Genomic DNA, 19,363 nt, shown 5'->3' with positions numbered 1-19,363 from the left:
ACTTCTGTCAGCTCTATGACACTGTCAGACAGCGGTGTTGAATATCTTAAGGTACCTTATACTCACACTAGCCGTTACCCCACAGTTATTTTTATTCTGAAAGAAGTCCTACAATTCTGTTTTCAATGCGACAGTCAGTAAAACTCAGTCTAGTATCCCCGCCACCACCCCCTTGCAATTCTGGGTAGCTCAGGGCTACCAGATACACATTTAAATGAATCTACAGACCCAGGCTCCGTTCATGAAACAACATTTCCTTTTAAAAACTTGACACAATTTATTTGATAAAGCAGTGTAAATTCAACACCAAATGCTTGACTCCTGCGTGAAACCCTGATTAATGTGGCTAGCAAGCGTGAACGTCAGCCAACATCAACCCAGAGAAGGAAACCCGGTTCCTTTAGAGAAGGCAGCCACTGTACTTTACTGGCAGACATGACGGGGTTACTCTCTTCTGGGGGCCTTGCTGTTGTTATGCATAAACAATGACTGATGACCGGTTATGGAAGCATTTCCGTTTTCCAGAGTGACCTCTTGCCCTGTCTCCTGGGAACTTCTGCTAAATTATAGTTGAGCAAAGAATATATTTGCCTAGAGTTTTTTTGTTTTTTGTTTTTTCTAGGAAACCTAAATTAATCTCTCATCAGGGACATTTTATTGTGTTTGGTTGCCCATGACAATGTATTTTGGCATTTAAAGAGTAAGTAGTTAAAAAACACTTTTTTTTTTCTTATAAAAAACTGTTTTTATAAAAAAAAAAAAAAATACATAAAATAAGTAAAACTCTCTCAGAAACGGTTCAAAAAGTCTTCAAGAACTGCAAACTTGATGCAATTAATCAAAATGTACTTCCCTTAAAACAGTCAATAATGTTGGGAGTCTGGTCCAATGTTCAATTTAGTATTTCAACAGAAGCTGGCCTGGTTGTTCCTTTCTACAGTTCAGCTGGATTCTGTCACCTGCCAATTGAGTCATCATCCCAACATGACCGCTCCTCACCCTTCCCCTTGAGGCACACATGCTGCAGACTGTACTTGTGCTAAAGTACAGGACATATATATCATTGCACACATACAGCATGGCATTCAACTGGATCACCTGGACTGCATGAAACAATGCCACCTAACAATTCAACCCATTTCTTGTTCTCCCTTAGGCAGATCTTTACTGAAACCACTATCCATACACACTTTTTTTGTACCATTACCATAACTATGCATAATTCATTATACTTGACTGTGCTTTTACCAAAAACGGTTACCACAGGAAAAGTTTTATAAGGGTAGATGCATTAAGCCAGCTGCATGTGTGTAGGGCTTCTTTATAAGGCAACATGTCACATCTCTCCAAAATGAATATCGAAGCAGAGCCCGTGTGTCACCATATCACATTTCATTTTGAGACTGTAGGTGTTATATGAAACAAATAAAAAAGCCACTCTAATCATATCAGAAAAAAATATGAACAGGTCTGTTTCATACTGAAGGCAAGCACTACACTATACTGTAGTGGAAATGAATGTCTAAAGGAAAGCACTTTAAAGTAGTGGGTCTGTTTTTAATTGGTGGAATGCAGCACTGACTCTTGCACGAAATGCTCGATCTCTTCAAAGGCAGGCCGCTGTCAGCAATACTTAAATCCATTTTTTTTTCTCCCGATAACAAATATTCCAGGAAACAGAGGAAGCAGATGTGTGCCTTATAGTGACACGAAAGCGAGGACAGACCCGCTCTGCAACAGACCACGTGTCATTCCACGACGGAGCACCTGTTTCCCAGTCCCAGTTACATTTCCAAAACCATGAAGTCATGCAGTTTGCAGTAAGGCCACAGTGACTTCATCTTCAGTGCTCATTTTGCCCAGCCTGTGAGACACGGCTGTCCCTTAACTAAGCTGACACGTCCCCTGAGAGTTAAAATAAAGTTTATTCAGAATGGTTCACCTGAAATACAGACATTTGGCAGTGCTTCCACCCCATGCCTAAAGGAGTGAAAGCTATGGCTTTAAAAGTTTTCTACCAAGGCTTTACAATGTTTTTTTGCTAAAATATTTTAATTTGTACCATTTTTTTTCTAGTACAACTCTATATTCAGTTGTTCCAGACAAATTACAACACAGAAATTTGAATAACAGTGTTTTTTAAACAACATACTGTGTGAAATATTTTCCTCATGCATGTTTATTTAGAGGGCCCACCACCTGGCAAACTGGATGAGGCTGTAGGCGTCCCATGACAAATAGTACCAAGGGGTAGTTACAAAGGTGAAGAGGGGGGAGGTAGAGGGATGCAAATGCACTAGATTCAACATAGGGGCTACTAATCCATTTATTTTTCTCTGACAGGCAAACATTGGATGGCATAATGTGAGTGGGGACAGTCCTTTTTATGAAAAGTTTTAAAATTCATGAAAATACCTCCAGTTAGTCAAAGGGAGTAAAATTAACCTACAGCACAGGAAGGGAGGAGTTTTATTCAAAATATCTACATAACCTAAATTAACGCATAATAAACAAGCAAGGAATTAAAAGATCCTCAGTACTTAGACTTTGATGCATTTCTGCTAAATTAGAAATTAAAACCTAAAGACATTTGAAACAGTTTAATTATTTCATTGAGCATGCCCTACTTTGTATTACATTATTGACATTATTAAGCTTTTACCAGATTATACTGCAGCTAAGAACAAAGACACATAGAAACCAAACTTTTTTTTGTGTTGATCAGTGGCAAAAACTCTTAATTAAATCCATTTTGATTCCATGTTGTAACACAATAAAATGTGGAAAAGTCCAAGGGGGTGAATACTTTTGAGAGCCACTATATATATATATAAAAAATCAGAGGTCCTACTTTGCTGCAAATCGTACATACAGGCACCTGGTACTTACAGTACTAGACACAATCATCAATAAGACACTCAACTATATTGGAATATAAAGCAGAGTTGCTGCTATCAGAATAACTAGCCTACTCTGGATACTGTAGAAAAGGCTACTTTCTTTCAGCTTGAGGAAAATGTTATGTTAAACAAAAGGGTGATTCCATAAAAATTTCAGAACTGGTGAAGAGATTGGAAATTGAACTGAATATCAATATATAGCATGTCAAACAGTGGATTATTTTCCAATTTAACAGTCAGGAAAACACAGCAAACAATCTACGAGACCATAGTTTATAAAGCCAACCTTGCTGAAGCTGAATAGCAAGATTATAGAAGACATCTGCTGTAGTGTAAAAAATGTGTCTTTATTGTATTTTTCTTTTTTTTGAATGATGTAAACAAAGGTCGTATTTAGAAATGACACAATTTAAATCAATTACTCTAAATAGTCCATGCAACTCAGTATCAGTATTAGATTACATAGTTTAGCCAGATTAAGTCAGTTATAACTCTTTTAATGGAAAGCATAACTAGTGTAGCAAAACCTTATCTCATATGCTACAAGCTGAATTACCTCTAGGGACCCTCAATGCTGATTAGCTCTACCTCCGTCACAGCACTGGCAGAAAAAAAAAGGTTCAAACAACTGTAATTCAATCCTGTTTCTATATCTTTCTTTTTATCAGTAAAAGGGAATTTCTCAGTCCACTTATCAGAAGTTATTCTCTTCATTACAGATATCTGGCAACTTCCACATTTTAAAACCCATTACAATGTTTGTTTCAATGAAATTTTATAGCAGACTTACTTTGTGTTTCCCAGGAGGAGAGACGCTGTCCAATAGGTAGTTTTGCTTCATGTTTTGGCCAGCCAATACCACAGCTTTACAATCCACACAAGATCCAATGGTCAGTTTTTTCCCATCATCCACCACCAGAGCATTGCTCACACGAGGGGCATACAGAAAGACAGGCAGCCGTGCAACTTGCACTGTTTTTAAGCCCAGGCACCTTTTCTTCTGCTGTCTGCAGAAGAAGCAAACAAAAGTGTCCACGCTGTACTGCCTGGACCATGGGCTGCTGGTTGGCTGGTTGCCTCGGCCTTCATGCTGAACCCATTGGCTTAACAGGTCATGGTAACACAGCACACAGGTGGACACCAGGCCAGTGGAGTCAGCAGGCTTGGACATGGGTGCAGGAGGATGGACAGTCAAAAAGGGGAAGAAAGGCTCCCTCTCTCCACACCTGCCTGGTGGGTTCACACTCAGCTGAAACTCCCTTCCTGCTGGTAGCTCTACACCGCACAGGTAACAAACCGATGTGTGGCCCATTCTGGAAGACTGGTGGCTCAGGCTGCTTGAGTGGGTTGCTGCCCCTGTGAAAGCCTGGTGGTACCGACTCAAAAAGCTATTAACGGAGGTGATAAGCTCCTCACTTAAACATGCTTTGTAGGTAACCCATATATCCTCTAAAATGCTAAAGCATGTCTGACAGCAGTGTACTTTCCCATTCTTAACAGCTTTGGCATTAGGAGGGCATGGCAGTAGAGTTATGAAGGGAAAGTGCATGGTACTTGGGTTGCCATTGAAAACCTTGGAACAGGTCACTTTAAGATCTCTGCAGCAATCTTCACCACACAGGTAGCAAGCTTCACGAGCAGTGGCTTTCTCCAGCTTGTGGTTCTCGCTGTCTCTGGATGCCAAAACTGAAGTGCCAGAGTTCAAGGGGACCACATATAGGCGTTGCAGAACTGGCACATTAGCCAACTCAAAGCCCTGCCACTGCTGCATGAGGGAGGAATGGCAGCAAGCGCATACCAGGGTGCTCCCACCTGGGCTGAGAGGCAAGGCCCCTCGGGGCGGGCTGTGGAGCCACAGAAAGGGGAAAAAGGGCTGGTTTGAGATGCTCTCCTGTTTCTGCACATACACTTTTTGCTGGTTATTTTGGGATAGTTTACTTCCACAGATATAGCAGGCACATTCCTCTGCAGTGCTGTTGCTCAGGGACTTTGCTATTACACTGCCAGTCTCCCTTATCTGTCTGTTGAGCGCTATTACATGCTCCCTGCTGCTTGTGATTTCAAACACTTTTTCTTGGTCATCATCGCTGGTTATGTTTATTTCATTGTCTGATTCGTTATTGCCTCCGCCTTGGTTGCTGTGGCTGCTGTGATTAAACTTGAACTGGTTGTCAGCAGTGCCCCGGTTTGAAACGTTCAAGGCGCCCACAGGCGATAACGAAGCAGCTGCATCTGCAACATCTGGTGCTTTATGACTTTGTAACAGAACGAGGGGATCCCGAGTACTACAGCTGCTATAGACAGTATGCTGGCGTGAGTCTGGATGCTTGGCATTCTCCTCTGGTATCCACTGCTTGTTGCGTATAATGATTCCGTTGTCTTGCACAGGTGTCTCGGTAGAAGGGGTGTCATAGGACCGCTGTGGAAGGAATTCCTGGAACTGAGCCAGCGATACGGACGACTGAGCTGCGTGATTCATACTTTGCACAGAGCGGACAGGCTGAAGAGCAAGATCCGATTTCTGTGCGCCCTGGGCGGCATAACCACCAACAAGGTACCGGGTTCCCATCTGCGAATCATGGCAACTTTTTATGTCGTTATATTTTGTAATTTCTTCTTTAGAAGTTGTGTTGCTAGTGGGGATTCTGGTGCACTTTTCTTTATGCATAACTGGTCTGTCAACAAAATCAAGCTCTTGATCGGACATATTCTCGTTATCAGAAAGAGATGAAAAATCCGAATCATGTGCGTCAAAATTTTGGCTACTCACGCTCATCCTTCTCTCCAGGTCGTAGGAGGTGTTCCATTCCTGGGGAATCCTTCTTGAGTCACACTGGTAGGGTCTTTTCAGCCAGTACATTCGTTTTTCTATAGGGGTCCTGGTCCTTTCAAAGGAGTTCCACTGCTCCCCGAGAAAACACTGACACACGGCGCATACTGTGACACATCCATCGGGAGTCACTTCTTCAGCCCCCGGCGCTGGCTCCTGGTGCTGCAAAAACGGGAAAAACGGAAAGTTCTCTCTCTGATAATTAACTCGAAGCTTCAGTTCTTTTCCAGACGTAACACCCCCACCACAAACGAAGCAATAAACTATCGCAGTGCCATTACGGTCTGATCTGGAACTGCTACCGGGCAAAGCACTCTCTTCGCCGGGCAGAACTGCGGCCATGAGTCGGTGTTTTCTGGAGATCGGTGTAAAGTCTTTATCAACTCGGGGGTCGTTCATTTTTTCATTCAAATCGGAGGTGTTTTCCTAGTCGATATTTCATTTTAAATATAGTTAATGCCGTTTTACAAAAAATGTGCACAAATGTCCCGCAGCAGCCCTAAGGTATTGCATTAAAAATGCACATTCTTAATTTAACCCATGTAGCAGCAATCACTGACAGGATTTATCAAAGCAACTGCGTTTTCCAGACGAGTACAATTCGCAAGTTATGACAGGGAATGTTTTAATCTATTTCTGTTCTTGTCCTCTGGATAGCAGCGTCCAAATTTCATTTATTGCTGGAAATATTTGCAATGCGTATCCCAGATCGCTTCTCCAGCTAACTTTCCCGTGCTCTCCAAACTTTGGCTGCTAACTCACTCACACTGTACGCAGCGCCATCTCCAATTTACTGGATCAATTTCAGGGACCCACAATGCAACTCCCAGCAAACCACGCTGATCATAAAATAAGCAGGCTGGCTCTATCTAGTATCACAGGCTTTTCTAATATCACAGAATCATGCCAGCTGTTCTGTAAAGAGGTGTGATACATAAGCCTTTCCCCTCACTTGAGCAACCGGCTTTTTTTTTTTATTTAGACATATTAAAAACATCAAATAAATACATCTTTAAGTTAAACAAGTTTAATTTCGTTTTAATAATGTAGACCTGTCTAGTACTTTTGTTGTTTTGTTAGTTGCCTTATGTTAATCGGCATATGAACGTTAAAAATATAATAATAAATAAAAAAGAAAAGCCTTCTTAAAATGCAAAAAACACAACTCCTACTCAGTTTTTTAGGCGATATGAATCGATATGATAATTTTTAGATACAAAAATACTACCACTATTAATTATTATTATTATTATATTATTATTATTATTATTATTATTATTATTATGAAATCTCAGTAACATACATATTTCACCAGGGCTCTGACAGACAACCCCTATAACTCCAGAATCTGTTATTCTCATTGAATTACATTAAAACGATGTTAATGCCAAGTTTCATGACAATTGGAATAAAGGTTCTCCAGATTATGCAAGCATGTAAGATGTAAGTATGACGTACAGATAGACGGCTGTACGGATAGATATACATTGTCATATATCCCCGGACTCAACTGGTCTTAATAACGGATGCTAAATTGTGTTGATACCAAATTTCATGAAAATTGGATAAGAGGTTTTCTAGATATATGGAAAATATAAGGTGTGACATTTCATTTCCAGTCCTGGGGTAGTAATAGGCTTTTAGGCTGGACTGCGTCGTTTGAATAAAATCCTAGTGTACAGTAAGTATTTACACATTTAACGGGTGTGTTGCTGGTGTTTTGTCAACACCATTTTCATTACAGCAATGGTATTATTAATTAGAAAATGTATATTAAAACTCACTTAATAAACTGCGACACAAAAACGCAATAAGCAAAAATACAACGTTTTGTTAATAAATTGGTAGTGGCAACAAAGACAAAAGTGCGTTTATTTAAATTTTATGTCGAATATATGTGCTGCTTATTTCAAATTAATTGAATTTGTTATACTTTGTTCACAGCGTAGTCTGTGTAAATACATTTTTAAGCAAAACACCATTATTATTATTTTTTTTTTGTATAAGCAAATGCAAGTTTTCTTTGACATCCCTTGCAGGATCTTTCCTGTGCTCCTTATTGCTTTCCTTTAGAGGTGTGGCCAAAGTAAAGTGATTTTTCACTTTTCTTTCTCATCTTAAATCATACATAAACACACGGAAGGTTATTTTGTCACCAGAGCTTTGTTAACTACTAGTCCTCATATTAGCTTTTAGTTTACCGTTTGCAACGCTTGTGTCTTGCTGCTCCTTTTCCATTTTCTAGTGAATATAATCAAATCTCAAATGTGTGTGCTCTAAGACCTTAAACGTGATGCCTTTATTGCTTATACATGAATGCTAAGGTCGGTTTTAAGTGTCTGTTTGGGTCAATCGCTTTACCACCTGTAGTTGTGTGATCTCAAAGGGTGTTTTAGCTGTCTCAAACTTTAACAGGCACACAAAGGTGTCCCAGAAAGACCTCATAGTTTGGACTACCAGTATGGTCTTTCTTCAGTCTCCTACCATGTCTGTGATTTTTCTGTGCTTCTGTCCAGTGGTTGGCACAGGGGAACATCACTGTTTTATTTCAGTTGCATTTTTAAAGGAGCTAATTCAATAATTCCTAAAATTTAACCTGTCATGCACTTTGCAGTTTTGAAAGAAGCGCATGTTATAAAAACACATCCTTTTTATTTTATTGCAATTTTTTCCCATACTGGGTTAAAGAAAGCGTGCATTACTTTCAGACAGTCTATAGACCAAGGAGGCGCAAACAGAGCTTTCTTTGCGTCGAGCTATCTTTTTTTTTTTTTTTTAATGAATCTACAACTTTGTATTAACACATGCTTCTTTTAAAAATGTAAGATCTTGGAAGAGTAAGGCGAGTATGGAATTATTTCACTAGCTATAATGTCCTGTTCCCCTTTTTTATTTGGCACTTTCAGAGACAAAGAAATCAATTATGTTGGCTGTGCTACTACCTTGAACCTTTAGTTCAGTGCTTCAGCTGAGTAGTGATATTTATTGTAATGGTATCTGTGACATTTTTAACCCTACATTATGATTTAGACGTTCGCTGAATATCAGTACCCTACAAGCAGGTCCCAACTTTACTCAGATAAGGCAGTAATATACATAGCTGTAAATGCAAAATTAGAGCTATCAATAACATGAATACATAGACCACCATGACCTACATTCACAGTATACGTGCTTGTATAAATATAAGCGTGGCATATGTATAGACTGGCACCTCACCTCTATATGTTCAGGTCACCACGGATATGCATCTCCCACACAGGAAAATAAAATAATGTTCTATCTTAGCTATTAGACTTTTTGTGTATTCTATTTAATATATTATTATTGTTGTTAATCAACACATTGTATATAACCTGGTTTCCAGTAGCTATACTTTTCCATTACTCTCATCTTACATGTAATTTAGGCGTAAGCACTTTGTTAACTAGTGATTTTCTAGTAAATGCTCAAAATTACTGACAGCCACCCAAACAAACTGAACTGTGAAACATAAGACTCACAATAGTAAGCATATTTAGTATTTCTGTTACCTCTACTACAGTATTACATATTCCCCATAGCACTGACTGGAACCCACCTGTAATGAGAAACTTACTAAGGAGCTGTTGGGTTATGTTTTCCAATAAACTCCTTGGGTAACTTTCATGTTTTTGTTTGTTTGCTATTGAAAGCAGTTACACTTTACCAACAGTTTAGATTTTTAAATTTGACTAACTTGGATTAATTACAAAAGTGAAGATAAACATATAAAGTTGGCTAGTTCCTCAAATAGGTATTTGACTTAAAAAAATTAATAAAATAGGTATCTAAGAAACAGACTTTCAGGTAACTTTTTTTTTTTTTTTTTCGCATAGTGTATACACTCTGCCTTGTGTAAACTGTTTTACATTCGTAATTATGTTTGAAGGCCTGAGCACAGGCCTAAAGCCAGATTTTATTACTGGGTTTGGTTTTGTAGTGGTACTTGAAAGGAGGGGCTCTGTGGAGAATTGGGGGCTGCACAAAGTGACTGTCGGTGCTGTAGGGTGCACTAGCTAGCCCCTCTGAGCCAGTGTACCAGCAAGCTGCTGCTGGAGGTGTAGATCAAATACAACCATCTTAAAAAACAATTTGTATTCATGGCTTGGTTCTGAAGGGTACTGAGACAACCCCATCTCATAATCTTATCTAATCCTGTGTCTAATTTTCTGTCCTGCTCTCCAGAAATGCTCACTCCTCCCTCAGCTACCTACTGAACCTGTCATTTGTTTTCAGGATTCTCTCCCTCCATCACCACCACCAAACATGTTGCTCTCCCTCCCCCAATGCCTAGAACATTATCCGGTTGGCAATCCCCTGCATTCTCTTTGAAAATAAACCATTCACTTTAGCCCACAATGAACTTTCATACTTGCAGTGATTTGTAATACAAATATGGGGAGGGTCAGGGTTCAACATGACTACAACCTCACTTTTTTTTTCCATTTGCATGAATCATATCCTTGCCTTTGATGACCATGTCATAGTACTCACTGCAATGTTATCATGAATAAATTGAGAAAATATCAGAGGAAATTAACCAAGGCCACTGTGGGACTTCTGAGAAATAGCTGGCTAACATAAATACATCTGAAACCATATAGTAAATTCAGAGAACTATAACACACGTGGACAGTTCACGATTATGAACAGCACACAATATGATTTTTTTATTTAGCATCATTTTATCAAAGAAACTACAAAATGATATCGCAAAAGTCTACCGGGAGCAATAATAGTTGTACAGCATCTCATGTTAGATTTCAAAATTTCACATTTTTCCAGTATATGGAAAGATACAAAACAGTATGTAATTCGATATGTTAACGTAACATTATTCATGCTTAATATGGCAACCATTCAACTCAAAAAAGGCTTCCTTCCATCAGTGCTGGCTCTAAAGTTTGCTATCTGATGTACACCTAAAAAATAAAAATAGTGAAATATTGAGGGAAGTGAATTAGGGTCTTATCTTCTCTTCATGATATCAGTTGCAGCTTTGTGTTCTATGAGATTAATTAAGACATGTCTTAAAGCACCTAGGTACACAGCAAAATGAGACAGACCATTCAGCTTTTCAATTTTGGTCCCTGCCTACACACACATATTTCACTCCTTCTATTACAACACCCATCACTCACAAACAACAGCACAAAGACAAACTCTTTAAGCTGTAAAAATTGGTAAAGGTAATTTTCTGGCCTAATGTCTTTGATCTAGTCTTGAGCCACCTGCTTCACAGATGAGTCTAATTTATTTCTAAACCAAGGCAATCTGCTGCAGAGAAGTCACTTGGAACCTTCGGAATACTTGTTCTGAGAGAGCTCTGCAATCGTTGAATCTTGTCTAGGTTTGGATCTGTGTTTGACTGAGATGGATTTAATGGTGAGGCACACAGGAACACATGCTGTACAATGATCTGCTTGTTAGAACAGCTGGACCACATTAAAAAGATACCTTGTATGAAATGGTGAAAGAAATTTCTCCTTACTGCTAAACATCAGTTTTCCCAAAACTGCTGAATAATGAGTTACTGAAATTCCACATGAAACATGGTGAATAATTAATAATCAAATATTTTTTTCTGAGCTTGCTAAGTTTTTACCGCATTTACAGAAGGGGAGGAGTAAAGCTCTGTAATAAGTATAAATATATTAAAAAAACCTTTTCCTAAACTTTTGTTTATGTTTACTATGTTTATCTTAATACACAGTCGCTTTACTTTTCTGGCTTTAGGCACATTCAGTGCTGAGGAGGTTACTAACTAGTATCTGATTAGCTTGTGTGTTAAAGAAAGTCAGGTTGCTCCTGAGTTTGTAGAATCTTGTCTCATGCAGCTGTGTCATTATGGCTTATGCAAATAACAGTCCCCATTCAACCCGAGGAACTGTAGGTGGTAAAACTGAAGCCAGCAGAAGCACTTCAGTTCAGTATAACCACTTAGGAAACTCTGCCAACCACACCAGGAAATATTTCCAGAGATGGACATCTATGATGGTCACATATCAAAGCATGTTTTGCTTTTTTTGTTGTTTGTTTTTCAGTACAAACTACCATGAACTTAATAAAATTAACAAGCCGTAAAGATGTACTCAAAAATAATTATTGTATAGCCTTGGAAAACTTGAGCACAAGCATTAGTTAGGGCCATATCTTAATTGTTTGGCATTTTGTTTTAAAGGCCGATTTCTCAGGTCCCGTTGTTAAATTATGACCCTTGTCTCAGCAATAGTTGTGTTTTATTCTACCTTCTTACTGTTTTTTGGGCAAAGGCATATGGTGGCTGTAATTATTAAGTACGTAGCCTTTCAAACGTTCTTGTATGGGGTTTGAATAAAGCGACTGTATGAAGTCAGCTTTAGGAAATTCAAGCCACGAGTCTTTGCCACAAAATTTTAGCAGTGCATGTATCATTAAAATAATTACATTTCATCTGTGAGAAATTAAATACCTCTTTTTTGTCATATGATCAAGAATCTTCTTGCTATCCTCTAGACAACAAACTACAATCATGTACCACAAGAGCCTACAGTGTGTATGTATTGTACAATATCTATATACTGTACTCAAGCGTTGAATTCAATTGCTGTCAAATAGAAACACAGATAAGACACATATAATAAAAATCAATGTGGCAGCTTGATCTTATCTTATATACAGAAAACACTCTTATGATACCAGTGTATTTCCCCCAAATAAATCTTAGCAGAACTATTAGCAGATCACAGCATTACCACACTACAAAATATATTCTGAAAGCAAGACAACAATACCAGTATATTATAACTAGTTAATAATACCGTTTTTCTTCCTGGGCACAGAGTTACAGTCGCTGAAGAAATGAACTTGCTAGGAGGCATGAAAAAGTGCAAGAGCAAACTGATTTATGTCATTTGCTGGTTAAGGTACTCCATTAGCACGAGATGACAAACCAGTAGTGAAGATATATGGCTTACACTAAAGCATCCTGTCCAATTACTGTTAGTTTACAAAGCAACTGACGACTGCTTATTCTTTCCAGCTGTTGCTTGGAGCCATGCAGGATTTGAAGGGCAATTTTTAGAAACCAGCGCATCAAGTTCAGTGCAAATGTTTAATTTAAAACATTCTTTCCCCTATTCTATTATGAAAAAAAATGCAATCAAATCATACAGTGAGGCAAGGAAACATTGCATAATGGAAAGAACTTTCATCAGCTTTGTCAACACATTCTCCTCCTTCCTTTCAGACAGGTTTTCTATTCTGCCTAACTATGGCACACAGTGGAAGGTGTGTTTAATCTTAATGCAAAGGAGTACATACAAGGGCTTTTGAAGGGATAGAAAACAAGGGATAGATTGCATTTTTATTTATACAAAGATGGGATGATTATATATTCATTGATGCCAAGATATTTAGTACAAGGGGTAAATATATGCATTTTTGTAATGCACTTCAACATGGAACAGAAAGCTTTAGCAGTGAACTATCAAAGTTTTTTTTTTTTTTTCTATTAAGGAATGTTGCTTCCTCAGAAGGGTAAGAGTTGATCAAAGGAATGCCTCAGCTTTGACAACACAAGCAAAGTCAAGCTGATTCTGTTGTTTAGTTTAATAATGGTGAAATCCCTCAAAACCACTACAGCTCCACAAGGCACACACTTCCCTTCAGCATAGACCACTGGCTAAGTAATACAATAGAATGAAATACCATGATAAACGCTTAGCAACAAAAAACACACTGAATGGCTGTTAATACTTAGAGATGTAATGTAAAAGTATGGGAAACATGGTAAACTGATACCATGGTAATGCATGTTGAATGTATATTATAGGGTTGGGAACTACATGGGGAGCTGCTGAATTAATGTGCAAATTTACCTTGCACATTAATTCAGTCATTTTTATATGGAATTATTATTACAGTATGTGTGAAGAAACAAAGAAAATGTAGAAACATCCTGCATGTATAAAATGTATGCTGGCAGTCTGCACATCTACAGTCTAAATGAAAGAAGAATACAGCAAAAACATAAAGGATGCACAACAGGGATAAAACCCCAAAGTAAGACATGCTCTCTACATTTCTGATTTCTGATTCATTATACCCAGGCTCTTATGACCTGTAGGTTAAGAATTTCAAAACCAATACTAAAGTGTTACTGAATTATTGAATTACACCTGAGAAAGGTCAGATCTCTCAAGGTTAATGCTTCTCAGTATAACCCAATATGCATTCTTAGACGGCAGCTCAATGAAATCTAGATGCTTGAAAACACCTTGTCATTGTAGTGAAGAAAACAAAGCACTGAACTTCCTAGGATGTGTTCAATGAATCCAGCTACCTGACATCTGCAGACAGCTTGAGGGTATTTAAAATATGCTGTGCAGGGTCTATAAAACTTCTCGCTATGTCTTAAATACCACAGACCGAATTGAAAGTGATAAGCAAACCAGCAATGTGCCTTCAAGAAGCACGAATGAAAAGAAAATGCCAGAATGGATAAACACAGAGACAGCCCTTTTTTCTGGCTGGCTGCCTGAAGGTATGTATTTTGTTGGTGATTTGTATCTAGTCTGTCTATTATTTATTTTAATTATTAATTGTGTGTATATTGTTTATATTCTTAAGGTTAGAACAGTATGACAGAGTAGAGTGCTGGTACACTGCCTGCTTCACCACCACAGCATCACTTACTACTCAAAATTTACAATGCCCTGACCCCAATAATCAAGAGGTATCTAGAGAAGTGGTTCTCAGTCTGGAGTCCAGGGAACCCTGAAAGTTCTCAAAGCTTACCTAGGGGGTACCCAGTAAATTCTGGAAACTTATCACTATGCAATGTATAGAAATAGGTCCACTGTTGTGATGTGAATGGCCATGTCATACTCACTGTTCATAAAACATCTATTTGAATTTTTTTTTTACTTTGCTGTACAAAAAGTGATATTTTACAGTTGACTGTATGTTCACTTAAGTACAGTGAATCTTTCTTTTTTGCAAGTTAAAATTGCTCTCAGTTTTCAGTTGGGGTTTCTATCAAAACTGGTTTTAAAAAGAGAAGTTAAAATGGTTCTTGTTGAGCATAGTTCAGGAAGAGAGATGTAACTACGTCACTTCCCCTGTGCTGCATTATTCCCATCATGGTATGGATTCACAGTATTGCAGTCGGCCAACATCTCTCCATCCTCTTCTCAGCCTCTACAGCAGCCCCTAGGTTTATAATGGGAGTCTCAAATCACCCTAAATTCTATAAAGTGATCGTCTCACTTAGCGCAGCAGGCAAGAAGTCAAATATTTAATTGCCCTTTGTATTTACAAATCTGTTCAATAAAAACATGTTCTACTTAATATTGGGCCTATGTTCCTGAAGCTCTACTCAAGAGCATTAAACACTACACACTGGCAACAGAGCAATGTATTAAATAGATGAAGAAGAGTATGGAAACAGCTGACAATGGATAAGGTGAGAGCAAAAGTAAAGCCATATTTTCTGAAAGGAATAAAACCATTTTAACTGCATTTTTAAATTAACTGCTTGAGTGTGTGCAATAATCGAGTAACATCAAATATGCTTGAATCCATTTTCTTTCCTCTTAACTTTAATAACCTTATCACTGGCACCAGCTGGTTTTATCCTTGTTTTAGGCCCCTTAATAGTAGTGGGGGAACACAACACTTCAAAAACAGCTCATTTTTATAGCCATAATACATCTGTAATAAATTTTAACTTTTAAATTATTACCCCCAACTTGCTGGTTTAAAAGTCTTTGATTTCACTTTCAGCAGACTTTTTTTTTTTTTTTTTTTTTTTTTTTAATTTAGACAGACACATGTCCTCCCAAACTGGGTTTTTCCGCACTGCAGGTCTACAGCGAAGCCACCAGACCCATAATGCCAGATTACAACTAGCACCAGACCCATAGTGACAGGAGTCGCTGGTGCATGGTGAACTGAGGATTACCCTGCCGACCTGAACCCTCCCCACACGGGCGCTGCTCGGCCAACTGTGCGGCATCCCCTTGATCGGCGATGACTCGAACCAGCGATCTCCAGGCTATATGGCACATCCTGCACTCCACATGAAGCACCTTTACTAGATGCGCCACTCAGGAGCCCCCTGAGCAGGTTCTCCATTGTAATCCAAGTTTACCACTGTAAATTTTTAGTACATGTTTTCCCTTACTCTGCAAATAGAATATACTGTATGTCAAGCCAACCTTCCCTTTAACCATTCAGTCAATCAGAGGCTTACACATGTTAGTGGCAATCAATAAGATTACAATACGTTTCCAGACACATGTATTAGGCCAACAGTAAAGACACATGACAATAATGAACCCTGTATTTCAGAAACTAAGTGGGTTGAGCTTGGTCCATGCTTGGATGGGAAACTTGCAAAGAAAGTCACCTGTTTTAATACTAAAAGAAGCTTAGTACACTTTTTTTGATGAATGTTTCAACTACATATCATTCTCTACACTTTAAAACCTGTTGCTTAGTGTTAGGTGAGTGAAAAGAAGCGATTAGTTTGACAGTGAGAAGTCACCTGTTGATCTTCAGTATCTGATCAGTAAGTGGCAACAATCTAATTGGGCATTTCAAATCAGGGTGTAAAAATTGTGTTCTTGGCAGCCTGGCATTAGTAGGGTACAGTGTGCGTGGGGCGCTTTCCATGTTTATGACCTGTCTCTTCATTGTGAACCAAGGTCATTAAGTCACGCTCCTCCTCTAGGGCTTCAACTATGAGCTTGTCTTGGAAAAGAGAATCACATCACACTAGGATCTGTCATATAGGTTTACACAAAACAGTTTAGCCTGCATAAAAAAAGAAACTAGAATCAAGCTCCTCATAAAGGACATAAGAAATAAGGTGAATGGAATGTGCCTTCTTGAAGCTGTATGGCTCTCCCGAGGCCTCCTCAAATAAAGGCATTCTGGCTCTAGAGCGGGAGACTTGCAAATCAGTTTCCAGCTTCTCTTCCTGTGCCGACCTGCTGGAATCTGCTGTTATTGTTGGCAGGGTGCCCTTAGAAGAAAATCCCCTCCCAGAGAAGTGCTAGGAAAATGCTGATGACATGACACCTTCTGAAAGGTCCTAGAAACAATCATGAAACAGTCATCCTCAGCGGTCTAGCGGTAGTCTGTTCAACATAAATTATACAGTCCATTCATACACACTGGTGTAGGGGGACTGGTCCATTCCCAAGAGTAGCTTAGTTTTTGTTTGATATTCTAAATATATTTCGTAATATTACCAGTTACCATACATTTAATCTGTTGAACATCTTGTTTTGCCATATGAATAAAGACCAATAGTGTATCAGCTGACCGAGGGCAGAATAAAATACCAATACAGCTGAGGTCATTTATGTCATCAGAGAGCTGAGAATGTAGCTTGATTGCATTTGCCCCTCATAAAGGTTTAACCACATTTTGCAGTTTTCCCTATTAAGTCTATGCATACCTCTCTGGGCATTACCATGCTTACCGATGATATTTCATGCTTTTATAATGCTTTATTACACTTTATTATACTTTTACTATGGGGAAGCTTTATAAGGGACTGTGTCCTGGAAAAACATACCTTAGGAAGCACATTGCACCCGTCTGTGATAATAAACCTCAAATTGTATAGTTCGCAATGCAGGTTATTTTCAAGTCCATTAGCACCCAATAACAGACCTGGAGTCAGCCATGTAATACACAGAGTACAAGTTCTGAAGTAAATAAGAAATATTATTATAAAACTGTTAATCATAGACTTTTAGAAACTTCAAGTGATGACTTCAATTATTAATTCTTATTCACTATGAAAGTATCAGAGTAAATACAGCCATTGAGTGTGCAATAAACTTGTCACACTGTACCCCCTCACTGCCAGAGTTCACTAGGCTCAGTACTTTGTTCCTGTCTGTATACAGTGTGTGTAACTATAGTACGGCATGAATAAACAAAGGTTATCTTGTCCCTACACAGAATGCTTTACAGGGAGAACTAGGGGGAGGTTTTCAGGAAAGTCACAGTGTAACAAAATAAAGAGAAAGTACACAAGCTGTTTAAAAAGGGCATAGTTCAATTAATTTGATTCCATATAAACACATCATTGGAGCCAGCTTTTAAACCCCAGAGCCTTACTGAAGTAGGAAAATATTACATTTCTGAATGTGCCTCTGTCTCTCTATTGTTAGCATGTACAGCTGGATATGTCTCCTCTTTAAATGATCCCCAGTGACACATCCAGGAAAGGTTTTACTGTGCCGGAGTGAAGAGTTAGTCATGCAATCAGGAGCTCACTGGTTTGAATCCAATGACTGGTCAGGCACTTCCCAAAGCCAGGCAGAGATTTCCCAGGCTGGGCCCTTGTCTCTAAGGTTCAGAATAGCTTGGTTCAGAAGATTGGCAGAGGTGATTCGCTTGACAGGGGTTGCCCATTGATCCTCAGTCCTTCTAATCAGTATTGGGAGACATTCTGATTAGACATTTGAAATTGGGTAAAAAAAAAAAAGGGCTGTGGAGCCACAGGCTTGATTTTATCTAATAGAGAAAAATCAATTAGCTAATTTATTTCAACCTGGTATATCCCTATAATTGACCTTCTAGAGGGATTTCCATTCCATGCATACTTGTTTCTGACCACAAACAAACATGAAGTGCATACATTTTTAGATTTCTCCCCATTTTGTGTAATCCTAATTTCCATTATCCCCAGATTTTGATATCACAGAACCATAGTTTCATCGCAACTGGTTAGAGATATGTAAGAAAATGGAAATGTGACATATCCTCAGTGGAAGATTATTAGTTTTCATGACAAAGAGAAACTGGAGAGTTATCCCTTTAAACTTGAAAGGCTTTATTTAACTTCATCAACCCACGAACAGAATGCACAGGTGCAGATGATAGGTTGTGAGAAATGAGGTAGCCTAGCAAGTCCAAGCATCTGCTACAAACTGTATCTGAATCCCAGCTAGGTTTGGATGATACCTTGTCAGCACTTCTGTCAACTACTGATGGCAATCTTTAAAAGCTGTTAGTGAAAATAGCTGACAACTTGTCTGTAGCAAATGCTGGGCAAAGCATATTAATCTGTGGTGAAAGCAACTGAAAGGGGGCATTATGTAGAGCAAACACAAATACACATTACTCAGCTGTAGATTCATTATCCATACAATGTGAAAAACACTGAACCACAGCAAACAACAGATTAATGCAACTCAAAGAGAATTATCAGAGAATACACACACCATGCCACCTGGACCAAGGCTGATTTGTGAAGGAGCTCACAGCAGTAGACAGCTTGGCCTCCATGCTGCAGGATCTACAACAGCAGACTTATTGCACATTTTATGGGGAGCCTTCATGAGCTACCGAACGTGCGCATTGTTAGTATCGTTGAATTATATTTTAGTTACAGTTTTGTTTTTGTTATGTGTCTGTATGTTCTCCGTTCCTTTTTTCTACCTTGCCACATGGTGAGGGGAATTGAGGAAGCAATGCCTTTGTTCACATAGCCACATGTTTATTTTTTTCCCATTTTTATCTTTATAGTAAATTATATTTTCATATTGTTTTTAATGTATTGTTTCTAGGACTTATGTAACATGTAACATCAATGTTTCATTTCACTAGT

General features: G+C 38.6%; 1 protein-coding gene and 1 long non-coding RNA gene across 5 annotated transcripts in view; one reads left to right on the top strand and one right to left on the bottom strand.

Annotated features, from left to right (window-relative positions):
• gse1 (Gse1 coiled-coil protein) overlaps positions 1 to 6,554 on the bottom strand; it is a 243,310-nt gene extending 236,756 nt beyond the window's left edge. For 2 of the 4 annotated variants that reach the window (XM_041222056.1, XM_041222059.1), the window contains exon 1: positions 3,691 to 6,552. In XM_041222056.1, the coding sequence (XP_041077990.1) occupies positions 3,691 to 6,129 (2,439 nt within the window). In that variant the 5' untranslated portion in view covers positions 6,130 to 6,552. Of the gene's footprint in view, positions 1 to 3,690 lie in introns of all 4 variants that reach the window. The other 2 variants (XM_041222058.1, XM_041222060.1) reach the window with 2 other exon arrangements.
• Positions 5,372 to 19,303, top strand: LOC121296460. Its single transcript, XR_005947066.1, has 2 exons — positions 5,372 to 5,454; positions 15,556 to 19,303. It is a non-coding gene; the product is annotated as an uncharacterized LOC121296460 (long non-coding RNA).
• Positions 19,304 to 19,363: the final 60 nt, after the last annotated feature.

This window comes from Polyodon spathula, chromosome 21 (genome assembly GCF_017654505.1).
Source record: "Polyodon spathula isolate WHYD16114869_AA chromosome 21, ASM1765450v1, whole genome shotgun sequence".
In the NCBI taxonomy this organism is placed as follows: domain Eukaryota; kingdom Metazoa; phylum Chordata; class Actinopteri; order Acipenseriformes; family Polyodontidae; genus Polyodon; species Polyodon spathula.
The sequence above is the reverse complement of the archived record's forward strand: the minus strand, read 5'-3'. Positions and strand labels throughout refer to the sequence as shown.